Source organism: Cylas formicarius, unplaced genomic scaffold (genome assembly GCF_029955315.1).
Source record: "Cylas formicarius isolate icCylForm1 unplaced genomic scaffold, icCylForm1.1 PGA_scaffold_3__17_contigs__length_32017465, whole genome shotgun sequence".
Classification (NCBI taxonomy): Eukaryota; Metazoa; Arthropoda; class Insecta; order Coleoptera; family Brentidae; genus Cylas; species Cylas formicarius.
Genome location: NW_026844326.1, coordinates 14,859,469 through 14,881,605, shown reverse-complemented (window position 1 = coordinate 14,881,605; position 22,137 = coordinate 14,859,469). Strand labels below are relative to the sequence as shown.

Here is a 22,137-nt window from a genome sequence, read left to right as displayed (position 1 = left end):
TATCAACAAGAAAAAAAGAAATATCGAATAGAAAGTTGTAAATAAAACTAGGAAAAAAACGAATAAAATGCAAAAAACGCTGAAAAGTCACTTAAATGAAAACTTACTCAATTTTTAAAGGCAGCACTAACTTTGATAATAGAAACTAGTCGTCCAAACGTATTTACCAACTACGTCTTTAAAATTCACTCGAATCGTCACCAACATCAACGCATCGGAGGCCTAATTGAATGGAATTTACATAATGCTACCGCCATTAGTGAAAATGGCGTCTCAATAATCTGCCCGAAGAAAATAATAAGGTAAGTACTACAATTCGCAGATACGGCACGCGTTCGCCCCACCGAGAAACCAGCACAGATAAGAAATTACGGTGACGTACGAAAAAATGTTTGAAAATTCCTGAATCATTAATTCTGACTGTGATTCATTCGGTTGTCCCGATAACCGAATGTCGAGAAGTCGTTTTGTTTATTTCTCAGATATATTTTATATAGCTTACGAATCACAACACGCTGTCCAGGTTGTTGGGAAAATGAACTTCATAAATCCGAGGGCTTACAAAAGATTAACAGTTATGATGATGACTCATGAATATTGGACAGAATCTTTAAACTGGAGATAGTAGACATAATAACATTATGATTGAGGTCAATCGAGAAAGTTTTAATTTTAGATGTTTTGACATGAGAATTACGAATATGAAACTTATTTGGATGTTGCTCATAGAGGGTACCAGTTTCACAATATTATCGAAGCACTTTTTTATCTGTTTGTTTAGGCCGTTTACATCTGTCGGTTTTTTCTTATTTGGATTTAAAAGTTGAAGATATTTTCAGTTTTTTCTTTATAAATTCTTAAAAGATGTACAGTGAGCAATAAAAAACTAATATTTAAAAATAACAATTTGGGTGATAACAAAAAAAACCGTCAAATCAAATGTTGGAATTTTTCACTAACTACCTAAATACATTTGACAATACACAATGATGTGGCTATTTTCTTCTAAGCAGGTTTCTATCAGCATTTGTCAAATTTACAAGTCATTAAGTTTTGGTTAGTTTACGTGCGTGTCACCACTTTTACGGACGTTTTAACTGGTAATCAACTTTTTTCAAATCTTCACAATCGCTTATGAATCACCATGTATATACTTACACAAAGTTACTCGAACTTTTACAGCAATTTTTGATGGTGGGATGAGAGAGAGTATTTTAGCAAAAGCCGACGTTTGCTATTAGCCAAGGTGGCCTAATTTTTGGCCGCTCCATTATGATTACCAGGTTCCGACTTACTTAATTTTATTCTATGCATGTTTGGCTTATGTTTTAACTTTGGTTAGCGCGATGTTTCCGCGACGACCTTCGAGTCTATTTTCGCCAGACATGTAATTGGTAGGTACCTAAATATTCCGTCAAACCGATCGAAATCAGTGTACTATAGATAACTACATACTATTACGCTAATTCCAAAGAAAAGCAAAAAACTAATAAATTTGCTGTTGTTAGTAATGATCAAAAATTAAAGGGGCAACGCTCGAGCTCAAAAAATTCATAAATGCTTCAACAAATGTTTACTATTCGTTAACTAGAAAAACATTCCTGACAGGGTTACCATTTAAAAAAAGAAAGAAACCCTAATTTGTTTAAGAAACTTAATAAGTATTATAAAAACTTAATTAAAATATCTTTTTATTCTTTTCAACTTTTTATTTATTTATTTTTATTTCAGTATTTTTCCTGGACATTGTGCGCCAGAAGCGCGAGGAAATCTGGCAACGCGGCGCCCGTTTCGCGTGACAAAAAATTACGCGATTGGTCGCGATAAAAAGGCATGGTAAACCGCTGTCCAATGGGGACCCGTCTCGGTTTATGAATGAGAAAACATAATCGGCGGCGCTTCTGGAAATTTGCCACGAAAATCACTTTAAATATAGCCGCGTTGCGGAAAATTGACGACACTCGCCAGCTGAGCCGGTAAACATGTTGCGACTATATCTGTGGCGTTGAAAACAATACTCTATACCTACCATTGCGCAATATGTTTGCGTGCATCCCTGTTAAAAATAACGTCCAATCTCATAAAATATAAACTCCTTACGGTCAAACTTAAAACGCACCCAAAACCAAGTCACTCATAATTTAAATGGCTGTTATTTGCAAAATGCCTAGGTAGAGTTCTTCTAACAATATACCGCTTCTATGGTTTTGACTTCGGAATGAATTTAAGACCCGACTGCGGAAGGGACCATTCTTTTCAGCACATGTACCACAAACCACAAGGTGTTAGCCAACAAGAACCGCTATGCGGACTGTTGTATTATAAGAGTAGGGAAATTTTCTATGATTAAACTGTTCCATTTTTTTCCATTTCAGTGTACTTTTTATAAATCTTCCTCTTCCTCTAAAGCTGATTGTGTAGACAACGCTTTGTTGCAACGCAAGTAGCAAAGGTTGACTGCCACGAAAACATGACAGCAGACATCTTTGGTCTCACCGATGAAACTAAATAAATCCGTCAGTTTTCAGCATTTCTATGCACGAAGTACCGACGTACGGTTCTTGAACGTCATTGTCCTATTGCGTATCTATATATTGGGGGTTACAAAGAGAAACCCAAGCGAGGTAGGCCTGCTGTTAGACCTTTATAAAAATTTACCAAAGTTAAATACCGAATTATGTCGTAAAAACGGTATACAGTTTGGAAAACTCTAGTAACTTGTGGTCCACCTATAACTAACTAAAGCTACTTGTAGACATTTTTCTCTAGTACTAATTATGAAATAAATCAAGTAATTAGTTTGCAGCTCGACTGTTTATTGAGTAGAATGATACTGATTAAATTGTTCACGGTTTGTAACATTGCTTGTAGAACAAGGATTGCAGACTGTTTTGTATTAATTGCAAGCATAATCTTTGTATCCTGTCTAAATGAATTAATTGCTAATTTTCGTTGCGAAAAAATGCGAAATCATTTGAATTAATCGCTAACCGGTATTAAATAAAAGCAATATTGTTATTACATTTGCGCCATACTGTAAGAAATAATCGATAAAAAAGAATATAAAATCATAAAGCCTCGTCGCAAAAGAATAACATTTATAATCGATTAATCAAATTAATTACGACAGATCTAAAATGGTCTTTTTCAAATCAAGAAGCTACAACTGCAAAACTGCAACATATACCTAGGAAATGTGCTAATTTTTTTTTCAAAAAAGGAAACTTTTAACAGAGAAGAAAGTCCTGTGACCCCGTTAAGGTAGAGCGTTTTCACCTATCTTCCTTTAAAGTAAAAGTTATAAGGTTAAAATAACATTTCGGAAATATGGCTATTAAAAGTTTTCCCATAAGAAGCACTTTAAAAATAAAAACGAATGATTTCTTAATACCAAAATCTGACGAGCTTTGACATGTTTGTTTGAATGTAAATAGCCCAGCATTGATACTAACTAGTCAATCATCTATTAGAAAATTCTGATCTCATTTGGGATCTCGTACATCTACTTGTGAGCACTCAAAATCTAATGAGCTATCTCTTAAAAGATTGGTTAGTTTTGGTTAGATTGGTTGAAATAATAAAATCACTGATGATCCTAGACGAGGGCGTTCTAAGAATAGGAACTTCACAAGATTTTAAAACCACTCAGGGGCGTGAAATAATCTTAGGGATATTTAAAAAATATCTATAACAATTAATCCGTAAGATGATAATGAACAGCATATCTATTTAATGTTTTCCCGAAATAAATAAGGAATAAAATTCTTTAATTTTTGCATTTTTTGCTTGCTACTTGTTGTCACTTGTAATTTAACACCTAATCCGTAAGATGATAACGAACAGTATATCTTTTTATTGTTTTCCCGAAATAAATAAGGAATAAATTGTTTAATTTTTGCATTTTTTGCTTGCTACTTGTCGTCGCTTGTAATTTATTTTGTTCCCACGGAAAAAGCAATCCTGAACATGGATTTCAAAACGAAAGAAACAAAAAGAATAAAAATTTTCTTGTAGCGAAAATAATTCATAACAAAATTGTAATCCAAATTGGGTTGACAGGGAGAAAGTAACAATGTGCAACTTTTTTTTCAATTATATTAAAAAAAAAAACAAAACTGTTATTCAAAAATTCGATATCCCCAAGCCATGCAACATTATGTTGGACACGCTGCCGTAAAGAAAAAAAAACCGTCCTAAAAATTGTACGGTATTCTCATGCGAGGAGCCTCATATACCAATAGAACAAAAAATATATAAACAAGAAACACTGACCATCCCCACACGATGCCAGGTATTTTCCGTTCGCAGCAAAATCCATGTCGAGGACTCTACCCCCGTGGCCCTTCAAGGACGCCAAAAGCCAAGGGTGGCCAAAAGTTTTTTCTCCAGTTCTGGCGTTTCTTCTACTCTCCCTCTCAGTGAGTTTCTTTTTCGATGCCTGTTTGCTTACGGTTCCGCCTTGATCCTTCTTCTGTTTCCCTGTTGAAACTGCGGAGGAGACGACACTATTTCGTTTGTTATGGACGAGTTTTTCATCTGAAAGTGGACAAAGGACAACATTATAAGATTGACTCAAAATAAATAAAATAGTGAATAGGACTAAAATACTAGCTTCTAAATATAGCTTCTAGTAGCTTCGCCTAGTTACTTCTTGCAAGACAAGATCAGAACCTCACGAGCCTTATGGAAGGCACAAAAAAACTCCAGTCTTTTTTGTGTGGCTTCCATAAGGCTCGTGAAGTTCTGATATTGTGTTGCAAGCAGAGTTTTAGAGTACAATACAAAGAAGCAATGTATCTCTAAACATTTATTATTCGAGTACGCTGATTGAAACCTTTCGGTATTTTCTAATTCAATTTGCATACACATAAATGTTCGATATCGCTTTAATGTTTTGATACCGTTTCTGTCGTTTTGGTTAGTCAATTTTTTGATTCACCAATAATTTATTTTTCTCTTAAATTCAAAAAAGATTAATGTTAAAAACTTTCATATTGCCGATCCAGACCCAATTTTGTTCTCCAAGTAGCGCCTTTTCTGGTAACCAATATAAAAAAAAACATTTGCAAATGGTCCAAACGTTTCTCCCCTTACCAAAAACTCTTCTCTGGTTGCTTACAATATATGTAACCGATTTTTAAAAATTTAAATTAAAAAAAAAAGATGATACGGGCATGGATTTATCACATTTTGGTTTGATTTTGATAACTAATGCCTTCGCTTCTTTCGAAGGACAGATATATCCAATAAAATGTGTTAACTCTTCACCAGCGTTTAGAATGTTTCACCAAAATCGAGTCGATTTCTTGAGATAACAGTAATTGAGTGTTGGAAGAATATCTTTCATCAGGCTTTAGGGTTGAAAATACCCAGAGTGTGATGGCTAAGAATTACGAGGTCGGTTAAAGTACGAAAACCGTTTCCCATTTCTCTACCTAATAATAGTTTGATATTCGAAAAAAAAAAAATACAATTGGGAAAATCGCTTGGTATTTACATCTTTAAAATATTTTTATTTTCCTACTCAACTTTTTTCTAATATAACGGAATCGAAATCCCCCATATAAAAACTATTAAAACCTGACGTCCGACCTTATCTTGGACACAAGGTCTAAAGCAAAACATATTTTTTTAAGATGATCACTACGCTAGTTTTGTCGTTTGCGATTTTTATTTAAAATCGATGCGGTAAATATTATTGAAAAAATATATTATTTTTAACCTATGTGGGTCCAACAGACACACGCATATGACCTTAATTTTAATATTAATTTTTGACAACTTGGTTTTAGGAATTTTATATTCATCCATGACCTAGTCTCCCAATTCTGCTTCGTTATACTTACCCATTATACAATTGTTTACACCCCTACACGTTTTCCTTGTATTTCTTGTATATTTCTTGATCACTAAGAAATATACATATCACAAGCAGGATCAGTTGAATTGAAAAAAGCATGAAATGCTTTTTTAAACGAGTTAATTTCGTAGAAAAGTTGCTATTTAATAGGTTGTTGTAGCTATGGCACCCCCTGGCCTTTCATACTGGAAATACCAAAATATTATTCGCCGACTTAAAGTAATAAAACTTTTTAACGCAAATCTCGACGACGAATAGTTTTAGAGGTACAGTACTCTATATTCTTAACTGGCCACCCTGTTATTACCAGTGGATCCAAAAAAACATCAGTAAAAATCCGCTTCGTCAATTATAATCCTTAATAAAGGTAGAGCCAATCCGCTCGCAGCACGCGGAACCAAACCCGACGAGACAAACCGTTTGGTTCGCGTCGACGAAATCATCGTCCACGTTGGAACTACGTCTCAAAAATATAATTCTAATTTTCTCGGCAATTGCGTTGAACTTTAGATAACGAAATACTATAGACTTTACAACATCGTAATAAGATATAATTGAGTCTTATCTGGCCTTGCAATAGATGAACTGATTTAAGGACCGCGCGAATTTTAACGCAAAACGCAAAGTAACCATTTTACTATCGCCATAATGTACGAGGGATGTTCCCGAAGTGCTGGGAAATGTGCCAAATTACGCGAAACTAATAGGCAATGTTACTGGTGCCAGGCAAGTCTTGACATGTTTATGCAACTATCTAGTGCAATATTGTTCCTGTCTGATTTACGTGTTCAGTTGATGTAGACGCGTTTTCATGGCATTGGTTGTGGGACGACAACGCAAAATTAAAGAGCAATGATTTTCTTCTTAGGGAAAGAAGGTGTGAAAACATCACACATTATCAGTAGATCGATCGTTTTAAAACCGGTAGAGCATGACTAGAAGATGATCCACGCAGTCGGCGCCCGGGATTGTTTTGATATATGTATTCAGTTAAATGGAGCATACGAGGTTAGCGCCAAAATTTCCCGGCCTGACATAGATGCAGATCCAGTATCACGATAAAACTTTGTCTTCTTTTACATATATATCTTAGTAGGCTGCTAAAAAAAATTGAAGTCTTGCGTCAAATAGTTTTTTATTGGGAGCAGTTTAAAAAAGACGTGTCCGAAAAAATGTCGCAAATAACGCAAATTGAGTATAGAGTCTTTGACAAAAGAAGGGTTAGCCCCTAAAAATTATTAAAGAAAGGCTGGATGGTGTGTACGGTCAAAGTTCTCCTTCATATTCTGCAGTGAAAGAATGGAACGTTTTTGAATGGGGCAGGAGTCTCTTGAAGATGATTCAAGAACTGGTCGACCAGTGGAGGTCATAACGGAAGATATTGTTGCGATTGTGGAAGAGGTGGTATTGAATGATCGACGTTTAAAGGTCAAGGAAATCTCAGAAATTACTAAGCTTTCTGATACAAGTGTTCGTCGAATCCTGCATGAGGTATGCATAAGGTTAGTGCAAGATGGGTTCCTAAAATCCTTTCGGCTATTCAAAAACAACGCCGTGTCGAGTGTGCGCGGTCTTTTTTGGAACTTTGTGGGTCGGAACCGAAGCCTGTGATAGAAACTATCGAAAAAAGAATTAATGGAGTGGCGTCGTAAGGGCGAAGCACGTTCAAGAAAATTCAGAGTCTGCCAGTAAACAAAAAAGGTGATAGCCACGATCTTTTGGGATTGTGAAGGAATTCTTTTGATAGATTTTAAAGAAACTAATACCACTGTCAATGATAAAGGCGTCTTTTGCACGATAATGCACCTGTCCATACTGCTGGTGTTGCACAACATGCCATTTTAGAGTGTGGCTTCCAACAGATAGATCATCCTGCCTATAGTCCAGATATGGCCCCCAGCGACTATTATTTGTTTGGATATTTAAAAAAGGACTTATGTGGACGGCGGTTTAACGAGGAAGTTGAGCTAAAAGAGGCTGTTTTAGCTCATTTTGCAGACAAACCAAAAGAATATTTTTTTAAAGGGATTGAGTTGTTAATAAAGAGATGTAATAAGTGTATTGAAGTTAAGGGGGATTATATTGAAAAATAATAAAAAATTGTTACTCTACTTTGTTTCTTTCATCTTCAGGCCGGGAAATTTTGGCGCTGCCCTCGTATATTAAAAACTACATTGTAATATTGACAAAATAATAAAAATTAGAGCTAACTTCCGTTGCTATATCGTACCTTAATATTGTATAAAGCTCGACATCCGTTGGGGCCCAAACTATATCGCGCGCACTATAACAAAATTGCCCAATCGTTAAGACAAATTAGGCGATTGCAGAAACCGAAACGACTAAAACTCAATCGCAAAGAAAATCAATGAGAAGCGAGTCGTGTGCATATTGCTGTCAGGGTCGGTCGAACGTTGTTGCAAAATTTGTTTTAATAACAATAAGTTAAGGCGTCGCAAAGTTCACGGGCATGTCGAGCTGCAAAACAAAGCAAAAAAATATCGGGCACCGGTGCAGTGCGGAGAAGAACTTTTTGCAAACTTTGAATGCGGAACCCGACTTTTGTCACGGTTGTGATCCCTGCGATGTTATGGCCGATAAGAGTAAAAATGTTGAAGCTCGAAATAAATACAGTTTATGAAAATACTTATCCCTATACTGCTTATACCAAATCGGTATAGGCGGTATAGGTATTCTTCTACTTCATGTGCCGTGTCCGTCATCGAACGTTGGCTATCATATGGGGTGTCAAAACTTTATTCACGGCAGCTCTAAATAAGGCTGTACTTGACGCATGGAACCATTCCCGTAAATTTCGAAGCCATGATATTCTTCTCCGACCTTCTGCCCTGCATAATTAAGTAGAGAGCATTATAGCGCTCAGGATGTCGCATCACATGCGCAAAATATTCTAGCTTTCTGGTCTTAATCAATTTAATTATTTCAGCTTTGCCTACCTGCTCAAGCGGAAGGAAATCCATACGCTGTAATCACTTACACGTCTACCGGTTGTTTACTTTTACAATCATACATTTCGTCTTTGAGGTGTTCAGTTTTAGTCAATATTCATTACGCAATCGCTATCGCAAAGCATTTGTAGTTCTTCCGGAGTATTGACTGACAGAACAGTATCGTCAGCATATATTAAGTTATTGATGCTAATTCCATTTATTTTAATCCCTCAATGGAATTTATCAAGAACTTCCCTGAAGATGTACTCAAAGTACAGATTAAAAAGCAATGGCGACATAATGCATCCCTGTCTTACACCCCGGCGAATTACCACTGTGTCAGAGATGTTTTGGTCGAACCTAATATTTGCTCGAAGATGCCAATAAAGGTTTTTAATTATTCGCATGTCCCTGTCGCTGGAGGATTTCCATCAGCTTGTCGTGCCTGACCCTGCCGAAAGCCTTCTCAAAGTCAATAAAGCACATATAAACGGGGTGGTTGACATTTCTGCATCTCTCTGAACTAGAACCTAGATACAAAATAGTGCTTCTCTGGTTCCAAGGTTATTACGGAACCCAAACTGCGTTTCGCTAATTTGTTCTTCAATTTTGATGTAGTCAGAGCATTTCCTCGAGTTACCTTTTTTGGGAAGTGTCACAAAGGTTGATTGTAACCCATCAGTTGGTATGAGTCCGGTTTCATATATTTTGTTGAAGAGACATAAAAGTGACTGTTTTCTTTATTATTAAAAAGTTTCAGTATTTCTGAAGGTACTTCCATTCGGTTCCGTTGCTTTTCTTTTTTTTTTCGATTTTATAGGCTTCTCTAATTCGTCTAATGATATCACAGGACCCGTTATACAATGTTGCTTTTCATTTTCTGACCTGACCACGACAGGTCAGTATAGGTATGATCCGATTTAATTAGAAGAGTCTCTTAGACCTGTATTGCGTTTTTATAATGAATGTATAGCTAGCTTAGTTTAAGGAACTAAGAAAATCTATCTCTCTGAAAGTATAATTCATTTGTCAATTTGGAATCTACAGTCTCCCGACTTTGTTTTTTGAGTCATTACAGAATAGAATCTCAAAATAAATTCAGTTCATGAAAATACTTATATCTATACAGTGCTGACAGTAAGAATTTAAGTAATAATTAATTCGACTCGTCAGTTTCATTATTTTGTTGTAGCTTCAAAAAAAAACCACTACCTAAGTCGCATATATGTATTATTATTAACAAGAGTAATATTTATTTATTCCCAATTGATTGCTGTTGTCTGCAAAGAACATTAAGGATTCTAGCTTGGATTATCATGAGGATACAAGTGCCGAACTTTTTGAAAATTTGTTTCAAAACAGTCTTCTTCTCAATAGCAGCGTCATTGTCACGGCTAACGTAAGTTACCAACGCCGTCTGCTATGCAAAGAACCGGCTTCATCAAACTGAAATCCAGGAATATTTGTTAGAAAATGTTATTTATTTTGGATTCAGTACTAAATTCATTTGCAATTAAAAAACAGTATGTATGCCATAAATGGGCTGAACAGGCTGGACATACAGTTTTACGTCTTCCTCCATATCGTTGCATGTTCAACCCCATAGAACATTTGTGGAAATAACTCAGGGCAGCCAATGTTACTCCTACTTTAAGTCCCAGTGTTTTACATTTGATAAAAAATGAAGAAATTTATGAAAGTGTTGTATACTTTTTCCACAATCATTGGTTTTTAGGTACTTTTTTGCAAAACGACACAAACACATTCGCAACGTCAAAATACCATCAGTGGAGAAAAAATAAATGTGTAGTTAAGTAGGGAGCACAAAAAATATTTTGGACACCATCAGCCAACGTTCACTTTGCTGTGACAAGGATGTGATGCGTGAGTTGATGAGATTAGAGAATTTAATCACACGCTTTGCGATCGTGAAGGTCAAGAGCGTCGCCATTGCGTATTGATGGTGATTTTGGGATTTTAACGGTTCTCGGTGAAGTAGTCAGATACTTTTCGGCAACGCATTATGTAATTGTTTTGAGCTGTTTAGTTTATGCAATTAAAGAAATTTTTTTTTACAGGCATAATTTTTAAGTTAAACTTTCGTTTGTTTAGTTTTAATGTCACACCTCAGGTCTCTCTGAACTAAGACACGGCAGCGAATATACACTGAAACATATGACAAAATAACTAACGACCAACGATAACGCCTTGGGTACAGTAAAAATAATGAGAAAGGTGGATATCAGTTCTCCGGATTTCATTTTACCGCCAATTATAGATAAATATGACAGTTAGTATTCCAGAATATTCAAAATAACCTAATTACTAACAAGTTAAGAAACGTTCAAATATTACTTTCAAAATATACATTTACTAAAACAACGATTTACGTAAAATTAAGCATTTAGGGATTAATTATTCCTTTGTTGTTTTCTTATTATTTAACGTTTACGTGTCAAACTAATGAATGGTAAATGTTTTTAAGACGCCAGTGTCGAATTTTTGGACAGCCTGTAACAGTGTGTGACATCATCCACCGATTAATAACAACCATATGTCGATTTTGCAACGAAACCAATCTCGATGCAAAAAAGAAACAAATGGAATTCCAAAATTGGCGTCGAAAGAGACCACTGGGTTAGTCATCGTGGTCGATGGTTCCCATGGCCGCACCCGGAGAATGAAATACGTACGTGCGTGCATATATATAGACGGTTGTTATAAACTAGTCTCAAATCAGGGAACATCGTATTGGTATTTCTGTATCAATTTCGGTTTCATGATTACATTTTTAATTATTGCTTTTCATAGTACTTTTGCTAATTTCAGCACATTATTGTTTACCCCAACCCTTTCTTTAAAGTTTGACATGATTATAACATCGACATTATAACCACAGAGAATACCGTTTAATGTCACTTGAAAGCCAGTAATAAACGTATTCGCTTTTTAAACACAGTCTATCATTCGTTAATTCTTCGAGGACACCATCCCACAATCACAACAAAACAAAATTCCTTTATCAATCACTTAACTAAAATTTATTAAAGATATATTTCTTTCAAACCATTACCGCGCATTATGTTTTAATTTACTATTTGATTAAACTAAAACTTTAGCAGCATTCTATCAAATTTTATTTTATAAAAACTGTTTTTTGTGTGTTCACTGTACCCTCAAGCGCAAAATCATGGGCTATGACGTCACGCGGCTTGGCACTGTTTAACTAGGAAAAATTTTCAACTAGTTAGTAACAAATTAAAAATTAATTCCTACGAACACTATTTTAAACTTTATCTGAATGATATTACCGATGCAAAAAACTATGGAAAGTTACAATCGCCACACCGCGGTTCGCATCGTGTATTCTTGCGCGATCTAGGTTAAAGTGTTCTTCTTTTTGCATCGCGCACCGTTACGACCTTTTTAGTGTCCGCATAAACACCTTATCAAACTTGTTTATGCAGTAGGTCGATGATTATTATATCGCCGACGAGAGTTTGTAACTAAATATCTTATAATTGTAAAATGAAAAACTAACCAACTGTGACCGTTGATTAGCGATAATCGTTTTCACGTCGGGCGTCACATAAGCTAACCAGACACATACGGGGACACGCCCCGGTCGGTTAAAAACACCTGTTTATTTATTAAAAACAGATCTGAACTAGGTTGTACGACTTGAGTCGTTCGAATTCCGAAAGGTTCACCGAACTCTTTGTATAGAAAATCGCCGATTAATCTAATGGGACCTTATAAATGGTGTTTTGTGTGTGCTGCTTGCACTGAAATTCTTCATAATAAAAATGTGAGCCGGTTATTTCATGACATGAATATCGAAGTTCAAATTTTCCTATCCTCTCGAACTAGGAGTCCTGTGAAAACCCCTTACAAACAATATAATTAGTCTGCAGCGTTGGAGGATTATGAAAAATTTTCTTTATTACGTGAAAAATGCTCCATGTTAGAAAACTGATGCCATAAAGCTCACGATCACACAATCAGTAATAATAGCCTATCATCGTATGCTGACCTCCCAATCCCTGGAACGAACCCAGAGAAGCTGGTTCACTTTTACTCGGGAACACAACAATCACGTTCTTGAATGCTGAGGAGTGTGCACAGTGTTGCCGCTTTTGCAAGTGTCAGTCTGAATGTCAGTGTTTTAATTTTAATTTTCCTAACTTTTCTCAAAATCTTATCAGTTAAAGGATATCGAATGGTCATAAGAATTCCCGACCTGTTCAGAGCATTGGTTATCTCTTTTATAAAACGGCTCATTGAAGTCTGGCTTACAAATACTTAAACTTGATATTCTATTTTGACGTACGGCATAGGTCCATCTCATGGCAATGTACAGTAACAAATCTCCTTACTTTCCACGAGATTATGTTGAAGAGCTTTGCAAATAATCTTCAGATTAACAGTATTTATACAGATCTTTCAAATGCGTTCAACACGAGAAAGTACGTCTTACAAAAAAAAACCTCGAAAATAACAAACAATAAACAATCCGGTTTAGCACGAAATCCAGTCGATTTGGAAAACCGCAAGACGCGTTAGAAAAAATATACTGCATTGTTAACCGCATCGTCCGCTTTCAAAAATATTTTTCACTTTTGCGGACGTTGGGGTTTTTCGAATCTAAGTACACTGTGTACACTATACGATCTGGAAATCCAAAGGAGCTACGAAAAAAAGTTTCTTGGACTCTCACAGGGTGTCCTAAAATGGAATACCCTGTATATTTCATCATTTTTGGAATCCTTGCTTAAAATAAAGGTCACTACTCGAATTTTGCAGGAGGCTAAGGAGATGATGCAGTACTCAATTAGTTTGAGAGATACACCTCAGTTTATACAGGGTGTCCCAAATAGATGGTGCCGTTAGGGCGTATTCATTAACAAAATCTCAAGATTTTCACATGGCGCACCATATATTTTTATTCAGATATCAATTCTAGGAAAAAAAATAAGGTAAGTTTGTAATTTATCTTATATTTAAATTTTACTTACTTTTTGAGATATTCGAGATATTAGCTCACTTGTTGGCAATATTAGGTACTTTTTAAGGAGCAATGACATGATAGTACTTCTTTTAAAGATATAATACTCCCGATATACGAATGAAACCTATTGCTAACAATGCAGCGTGTCCATTAATAAGCCGAAATTTTGAAAAAAATCGACTTCATTCTACACACTTTAACATTAATAGTTAATTATATAGCTTGATTGAAAATAACTAATAACAAAAGTAAATAATTACAGCTTATAAACTAACTAAACAAGGTAAGAAATTCGAATAAATAAATCTATAAAACAAAAAGTCCTAAAAAGAATTTAAAGTTTAGTTAAAAATGTTCCTCTTAAAATGCTCGTTTCATCTGGCATCAAAACAAAAAAGAAATATCAAAATATTTTAAAATTTAGTGAGTTATCAACAAACTTTGACAATTCTGTTTGTTTTTGTTGTTTTTCATATTTCTATTTAAAAAGTGTGGAGTATTATATCTTTAAAAGAAGTAGTATCATGTCTTTGCTATTAAAAAAATACCTAATATTGATAACAAGTGACCTAATGTGGGCAGCTTTAAATTCAACAAGAATTTATACGGGTGTTATCTTAAACTTCGAATGTCTCAGTAAAATTTAAAAATGAGATAAATTACAAACTTAACTTATTTTTTGTCCTATAAATGATATCTGAATAAACATATAGTGTGTTCCAATTGAAAATCTTGAGATTTTGTTAACTGAATTCGCCAAAACGGCATCACCTATTTGGGACACCCTCTATAAGATGAGGAGCATCTGTCAAACTGATTGAGTAGTGCATCATCTCCTTAGTGTATGGTTAAATTTTGGTTGTAATATCTGTATCAGTTTCGTAACAACACAATTTTATATGGGGCAATCAAAATATGAAAAAAAAAAAACATAACCTCAATGTGTGCCTAAACTATGCAAAATTCGAATAGGAATTTATTAAGTGACCTTTATTTTAAACAAGGATTCCAAAAATGCCGAAATATACAGGGTGTTCCATTTAAAATAACAAGGTAGATGTCGAGGAGGCCAGGTTTGGGACACCCTGTATGCATTTAATTGTAATATTTTAAATCTTCAGGCGAATTCAGGAAACTTTTGTACGAAACTTATTTTCGTATCTCCTACGGGTTTCCAGATCGTATAGTGGATCGTTTTATTTGGCAATCGCTATGAGATCACGGAAAATGCTACTTACGCATTATTTATCGGTACATAACGACCACAATTGGAAACAACACTTACTTGAAACGAATTTCTTTTTCTTTTTTGGTTGGTTAAAAAACTTCCCTTACCGAAAATAATGAAATTTTAGTGTACAGATGTATCCACCAAGATAAAGACATTAATAATTTAATTAGACCAAAATTATTGAGAGGTATCCAACTCTGCTTTCTATCGTAAACAATTGTTTTGATATTTAATACATTTCGCTAAAATGTGTACGAGATCGATTCAAATTTATTTATGCCGTCCACGAATGTACAGGCTGTTCCAAATTCCTCTAAAATATGTTACTAATTTACAAGAAAACACAAACTTGCAACCAATATTAAATTTCACTTAAATTACACAATAAGATCCCAGGATACAGCTGGACTTCCAAAGGTATCGCATGGAAATCTATGGAGGTACAAAAAAGTCCACAAATGGAGATATTCGGTATCAAAAAATTACTACGGAATATTGCTCTGGTACCTCTAATGTTCCTCAAATTACCAAAACACTAAAACAGTGTTCCGTTTATGAAATCGAAATGAGTGAATGAAAAAGCATCTTCCTTGAATATGGGATATGCCGTATATTATACGCTAATTTGTGTAGAGCCAGTACATATTACGGGGTAAACTTAACACAAAATACAAATAGAACTTTCCCGTTTTAAAAAGCGAATCTGCAAGTCCGTTACGGTACATTTCATTTCGTAGGAACAATCGGGACACGACGCGTCAGTTTTGGTCATTAAACACGACTCCATTTTATCTTGCGAACTTGAAACCATTAAAATCGAAGTACTACAAAATAGTCGAAGCTAAAAATAACTCGGCCGGCAGAGACAAGTGGCAAAAAATTCGGAAGAGAAAGGTTTGTGACTAATAAAATTTCGCGTCGGAACAACCATTAGGCACTGTATACGAGAAACTCGCTAACTGACTCGCTGAACTTTGTTCAAGAAGAAATAAACCGTTAAAGCAATTAAAATGGAAATTCTGTGGGAACGTCGTCTAGGATTGTGTAAGGTTATTTCCAAATCGGATGCACGGCAGCATTCCATAATCGACAGATGCAAGAATTAGAAGAGCATGACACCATGTGCAACTTGTTCCCTAAACTTACTGGACACTTATCCATAACTATAAAAGCAGTGAACAATATTTGGACCAATTTTGCAGTAGCAGGGGTGGGTCATTCTAAAAATAACAATATAACAAACTGTACCAATTCATATATTAACACAAAAGAGATAATCTATAAGTAGCAGAAATCTGAAAAATTGGGGTTATACACGGAATTATGCTAATGCAAACGCGGGAAAACTAAACGAAATATTTTTTATTCTAATTTTTATACAGAAAGTGGTAGTCAACTTGAATATTTTTAATTACAACACTATTCGCTGCAAAAAATAAATCAACAGTCTGAAATTATCATTGCTAACAAAACATAAAAGTTAAATATATCAAAATCGGTGGAAAGTTAGTAGTAAAGTTAGGTAGTATTTTCGATTTAAAATAAAATATGTTTAATTTTCTCCCAAATCTTCAAATTATTAGCAGTTACATCAAATTAAAAATGCATTTAAAATAAAAAAAATTTATCGGTAATTTTTAAAAACGATACGTTTAATCGATTTAAACCGGATATCTACCTAAATATAAAAATTTTAAAAAATCGATAGTGTAATTTATTTTATTTATTTACATATTTTAATTCAAAATTTTCCTTATTTTAATGTAGATTACGACTTGTATTGTTAGATATTTATTAGCACCCCTCTTTATTACCATAACTACAATAATTATAACGATATGACTTACCATATGGTAATGGTAATTCTTTTTTAGTTAATTTATTTAAATTGGGGCGCAGCCCATTTTTTTTATCATTATCTTTCCGTAAAGCGCCGTCATTTATGAATACCATCAATATGGAATGTCAGAAAAACAGTCGACTAGATGACTTTGGGTCCATTATGGCAATATTTTTCTTCATCTTCTTGGTCGTCCGTAGTTATTGACTATAGACTTCCAGTTTTGGGCCCCTCCATTTTGCAATTTACTCGAAATCAACGGTCGAAGTTCAGTGTCTCTGAGAGTACCGCCTCAAGTGCCAGCGAGAACTTAACCGTTTAATCTTTTTTCGCCATCGCTCTTAACCGAAAGCATACCAAAAAATCTTAAAAACCTTGAGACCAAGTTACAATTTTGATATATTTTCATGACGTGAGAGATACGGTATCGATGCGTGGAAGGTCAATTTAATGACATCAAAGCATTTAATTGTGGCGATAAAATATTTTGTAGTAGGTACACGTTTTAATAATAAAATGAGCGTAAAAAATACATATAATACCTAGTCGAAGAAAATAATGTGGAGAAAGATAATTAGACTAAAGTTAAAATTGACTTTCATTGCATCGAGATACTAGAACGGCTATCAATAATCGATCACATACGTAAAACACCTCTTTTGTGATTAGAATTTTCCATACCAAGCACTTTCAAATTTATATGATCGCATCATTTTTCGATTTACGTACAGGGTAACTACTTGCTTCTATGTACAGATCAGTACAATATTTATTTTTAAAAAATCATCAATAGATTTTTGTTTTGTTTTAAAGATCACCGTGCTTCATGTTATCCTTAAAGGGCAAGGGCCTATATTTTTTATACAACATTCGTGTTATTTTTTTATTTAATATCTGACAACGCAGGCTTAATCAGGATCTTTCGAAACCCTAACTGCAAAACTCTATGAAAAACGATGTTTTTATAAGACTTCAATGCTCGAAGCGATTGACAATCTTTAACCCAATTGCTTCACAACTGCCATATAAATAATCAAAGTATTTTTCAAAAGTTTCAATGCTTACGTATATTTTTTATTTGGATTTTGAATGTTCGTTCATGGTTTTCGATTTTAGGATGTTGTAAAAAGTAGATAGTTTTTGATAAAACTTTGCCGAAGGGGCTGATTATTATTATTAATATTAATAATATAAATATTAATAATATTAATATTATCCATGCCATATTTTAAAATCATAAAAAACTGTTTCTAATTACATTTAAAGTCCTCCCAAAAGGCGTATCCAGAGCGATTAACATAAAACATTAGGGTTTTTTTAATTTAAAAATTAAAAAATTTGAAATCATCAATTTCGGTATAAATGTTTGAGGTTTGACGAAGTTTTCGCAATAGTAATTAACCAGCTTAATACTGTGTACATGAATTGACCCTTCGTGCAGTGCAAATTAGTTATAGAGAAAAGCGGATGAGAACTATATATTTAATAAAACCTAAAATAGGTGTTACTCCTTTTCATTTCAACAAATTGATTGCACGATTTCCAAAATCTAAAGGGAGAAGGAAAATTTAAAAGAGTAAATGCAATAAAAAAAAACTAGGTTGAAATAATATGGTTAATTCTTTTATTTCTAAATTTATTGCTAATCTTATTATTGCTAATTAAATGTTATATACTGATACCCACATGCCATAACCCGAGTTACAACAGAAACAGTGTAATTAGGTTTCTTTTGTCACCCTTTATTCTTTTTGCATTTTAATATGTATTTAATGATAGGAGCATGAATAGAAGGCTTACTTTAATTGCATTAACTTCGAATCTAGCAGGTAAACAAATTCACACACATAAAGCGTATTATTTAGTGCATAGTGATTAAGATTGGTGAAGGTTTACACAAATTTATTACAGTCTAATAAAATTTAGGATTTAACAGGTAATAAACGGCGGGCATAGTACCTAGGCAGGGTAGCTAGGTATCGCAGTTTTCTTAGAATTAGGAACCTTCTGGACGCAGAAGACTTAGGTAAAATCAGAATAGAACTTAAAGTTTAAACGTATAACCACAACCGGTCTTAAAATAACCTAGCCATCACGTGGGAGCTGAAGTAATTTGATAAGTGGGTAGGTATCTTGGCATGCTAAATATTTATTAGTAGGGCAACGGCTCAAAAATACTCCATGATCTCAACGAAATTTCTATAACTTCATTTAGAAACGTAATTCTTAAGAGCTGTAAGTATATAACTTTACAATAAATGGTATAATACACAACAAGTGGTAAAAATAAGAATTACTTACTTTCAGCAGTGTGTTCTGTTTCCTGCCGGAACCACTTTGCGAAAAATACGAAAATTATGACACCGATTCCGATCAAAGTCGCGGTCAAGGTCGCGGGACCCAAAGGCACGTTGGCGACGACACTTTCCATAGCTGACCCTTATCATAAAACCGGAAATTTCCCGATAATAATACGCGAAAATCGCTCCAACGTCACACGTTTCCAAGCCGACCACGAGGTTGTGCGTGTTACTCAGGCGGCTGTGGCTTCAAACTGACAAATGCCTCTCCTTGCCGGTGCAGTGAAATGCGCGCGAAATTTAAAGCTTACTCGATGTTTGGCAGTAGACATTCGATATTCGGTGGACATTCCAAGACACTGGAAGTTCGAATAACCCATTCGTGAGTTTTTTTTATAGGCTCGTGATACTGGCGAGATCTTGCCAACAACTGAAACGATTTCGCTACGGGACACGCGGTTTATAATACTTTTCTTTTTGTCCCGCGCCGCCGTGCCGGTCCTTTAAAACGACGACGGCCGCGCTCACGACTTCGCCGTTCGATACTCACACGTTGTGCCATGTTGCCGATTATAACCGGAAAGCTTAGAGATCCCAGGCTTTGACGCTTTATTTATGTAGTTCTCTCGGTAGTTCTTATACAATACCTATATCTCATGTTATATCGCCCTGGTTTATTGACGGCGGGAATTTTAAAAAGGCAATATTCAGATAAAATCAAGGCATTCTGGATAAGAGGAGCCTCGATTATAAGGGAAAAGGTTTTTAAAATACAGATATTTAAAATCAGCTTGCGGAGAGTTAAGTGCATAGTACTTTATTTCTATATAGGGCCACTGAAAAAACGCTAGATGCCGCTTTTGAGCACTTAGAGGATTTGAATTTGATCGCAAATGATTTTAAAGTGTACAGGCAAAGACAAACTTTTTGTTATCAAATAGAAACAAACCAGAACTAACTTAACAAAAATGCAATTTTATTTTATTAAAAATTATAACATATACTATGGATCAGTTTTTGGTGATATTTTAATAAATTATGAAAATCATGTTAGATGTAACTTTATGATCTTTTGATCGACGTACATCCGAATTGTTAAATTAATGCGTCTATGCCATGAGTAAAATGGGATTTCGTCAAAACAGCCCCAAATAAAAGTGAGCTGCTTATAAATTCTCACTCATACTATTACAGCCAAATTAAAAAAACTGACGCATTCAAAAGCACCGGTAATATCAACATAGTTAAAGAATCACTTCTGGTGTTTCTGAAATAGCCATTTAAATAATGCTTGACGAAAGGAACTTTGTGCCCAAATTTTTGAATGCGTGGATCATTTAAATTCTAGATAAATATAAATAATAAAATAAAAGAAGCAATTGTGTTCTTACAGTTTGTCAGATCAACAAATACCTAACATTAATTGATAAAATTTAATCAGGTTAAAAGTATTTAATAACTAACCTAAACCAAGTTTCATCAAAATTGCCAAAAGAGTAAACACTGATTTTCTTGAAAAAAAAATTAACACTTGAAACAAAACAGTCAAGGACTGTTGCGAATAAAATAAATATATCGATAGAGGCTGTATTCTTCACCTTAATAGTTAACTAACTACAGAGTAGATAATACATATATAAACAAGAAAATTAAATGAAAAAAGAAAACAACCCACAGGTCTTGGAATCGTAATCGCAATGTCAAATAAATGTTGTTAAATTTTCGTTTCTTAGATAAATTAGAAAACCATTGTATAATTTAGTAGTTTTATTGACAATTAAGGAAAAGTTATTTTGTCGCCAAGTTTGACGCCGCTAAAACAATAGTGGAAACCATAGATTTTAATTACAGTTGCAAATAGTGCAAGCACGTTTGAATTTTTGGCGCCTTCTGACATAGAATGTAGTTATTGCAAAAAATTTGTACTATGAACAAAATAATCCTTCAACAACATTTATTAAGAAAGTGCGTAAAATAAATTGCAGGAACTGTTGTGGTGCAAAATATTTTTGCTTCAATATAATTAGCCCCAAAATTGAAAGTTTCATCCTATTTCGAAGCAAATTAAAACGACGGTCGTTTTCCATTCAGGACACAAACATTTTCCTAAGAATGAGGGTTATAAAATGTTTTGTTTCAGGCTCAGAACTAAAAGTAAGCGAATATTGCCCGTGATTTCGATAAAAGCGTTTCGGTACCAAAACGAGGTTATGCCACCAACTTAAATCCGGCAACGCCGCTCGAGAAGTAACACCCACGACGTACTACGCGCGCATACCGCACCGGTGATGTGTTTCCCGCCATCTCCTTATTCCACGAATCGAAGTACCACACACTCACCTTAATCCAATCTCTTGTACGAATACCGGCGGAGACAAACCACGCACTCACGCACAATCGCTTCCACTATCACAGAATAGGTCGAACGCACTCTTCCAGTCGTTTCTGTTACGACAGACTTTGGACGGTCTGCTGTCTGGAGGACGTCGGTGGTACTAATCCGCGCCCGTAGATCGAGTTTTACGAGCGACACTTTGATAACGGTTCATTCCGTATGGAAATGATGTCCCGCGTGATTCGAAATTTCCGTCGCATTAATTGATTCACTTAAATGGACAATTTCTAGTACTACCCGATGACGTAACGCATATGGGGAATTACGCACAACTTTGGAAATGTCTGCGATAATCATTAAATTGGAATTTTTCATATCGCCCCAGAAATCCAATTTATCGACAAATCAATCAATAGTTGGCACGGACATAAATTCTATAACGTAACGCTTTTCTTGTCAAAATGTCGAGATTCGTATAATGAAATCTGTAATTGTTACAATCAGGAGGGTGTGTTTTCGGACTGACTACGTCGCTGTCGTAGAAAACAATAGTTATTATATTAGCACTGATAGTACTACATAATTATAGATGTTAGATTAGGTTAGGACCTC

At 34.8% G+C, this 22,137-nt stretch overlaps 1 protein-coding gene across 4 annotated transcripts in view; it reads right to left on the bottom strand.

Annotated features, from left to right (window-relative positions):
* The window catches only part of LOC132699144 (transducin beta-like protein 2), a 58,980-nt gene that overhangs the window by 22,168 nt on the left and 14,675 nt on the right, over positions 1-22,137 (bottom strand). The window contains exons 1-2 of one of the 4 annotated variants that reach the window (XM_060665680.1): positions 21,531-21,688; positions 4,273-4,536 (exon numbers count right to left, since the gene is read on the bottom strand). In XM_060665680.1, coding sequence (XP_060521663.1) covers positions 4,273-4,318 — 46 coding nt within the window. In that variant the 5' untranslated portion in view covers positions 4,319-4,536; positions 21,531-21,688. Of the gene's footprint in view, positions 1-4,272; positions 4,537-19,191; positions 20,167-21,530; positions 21,689-22,137 lie in introns of those variants that run through there. The other 3 variants (XM_060665677.1, XM_060665679.1, XM_060665681.1) reach the window with 3 other exon arrangements.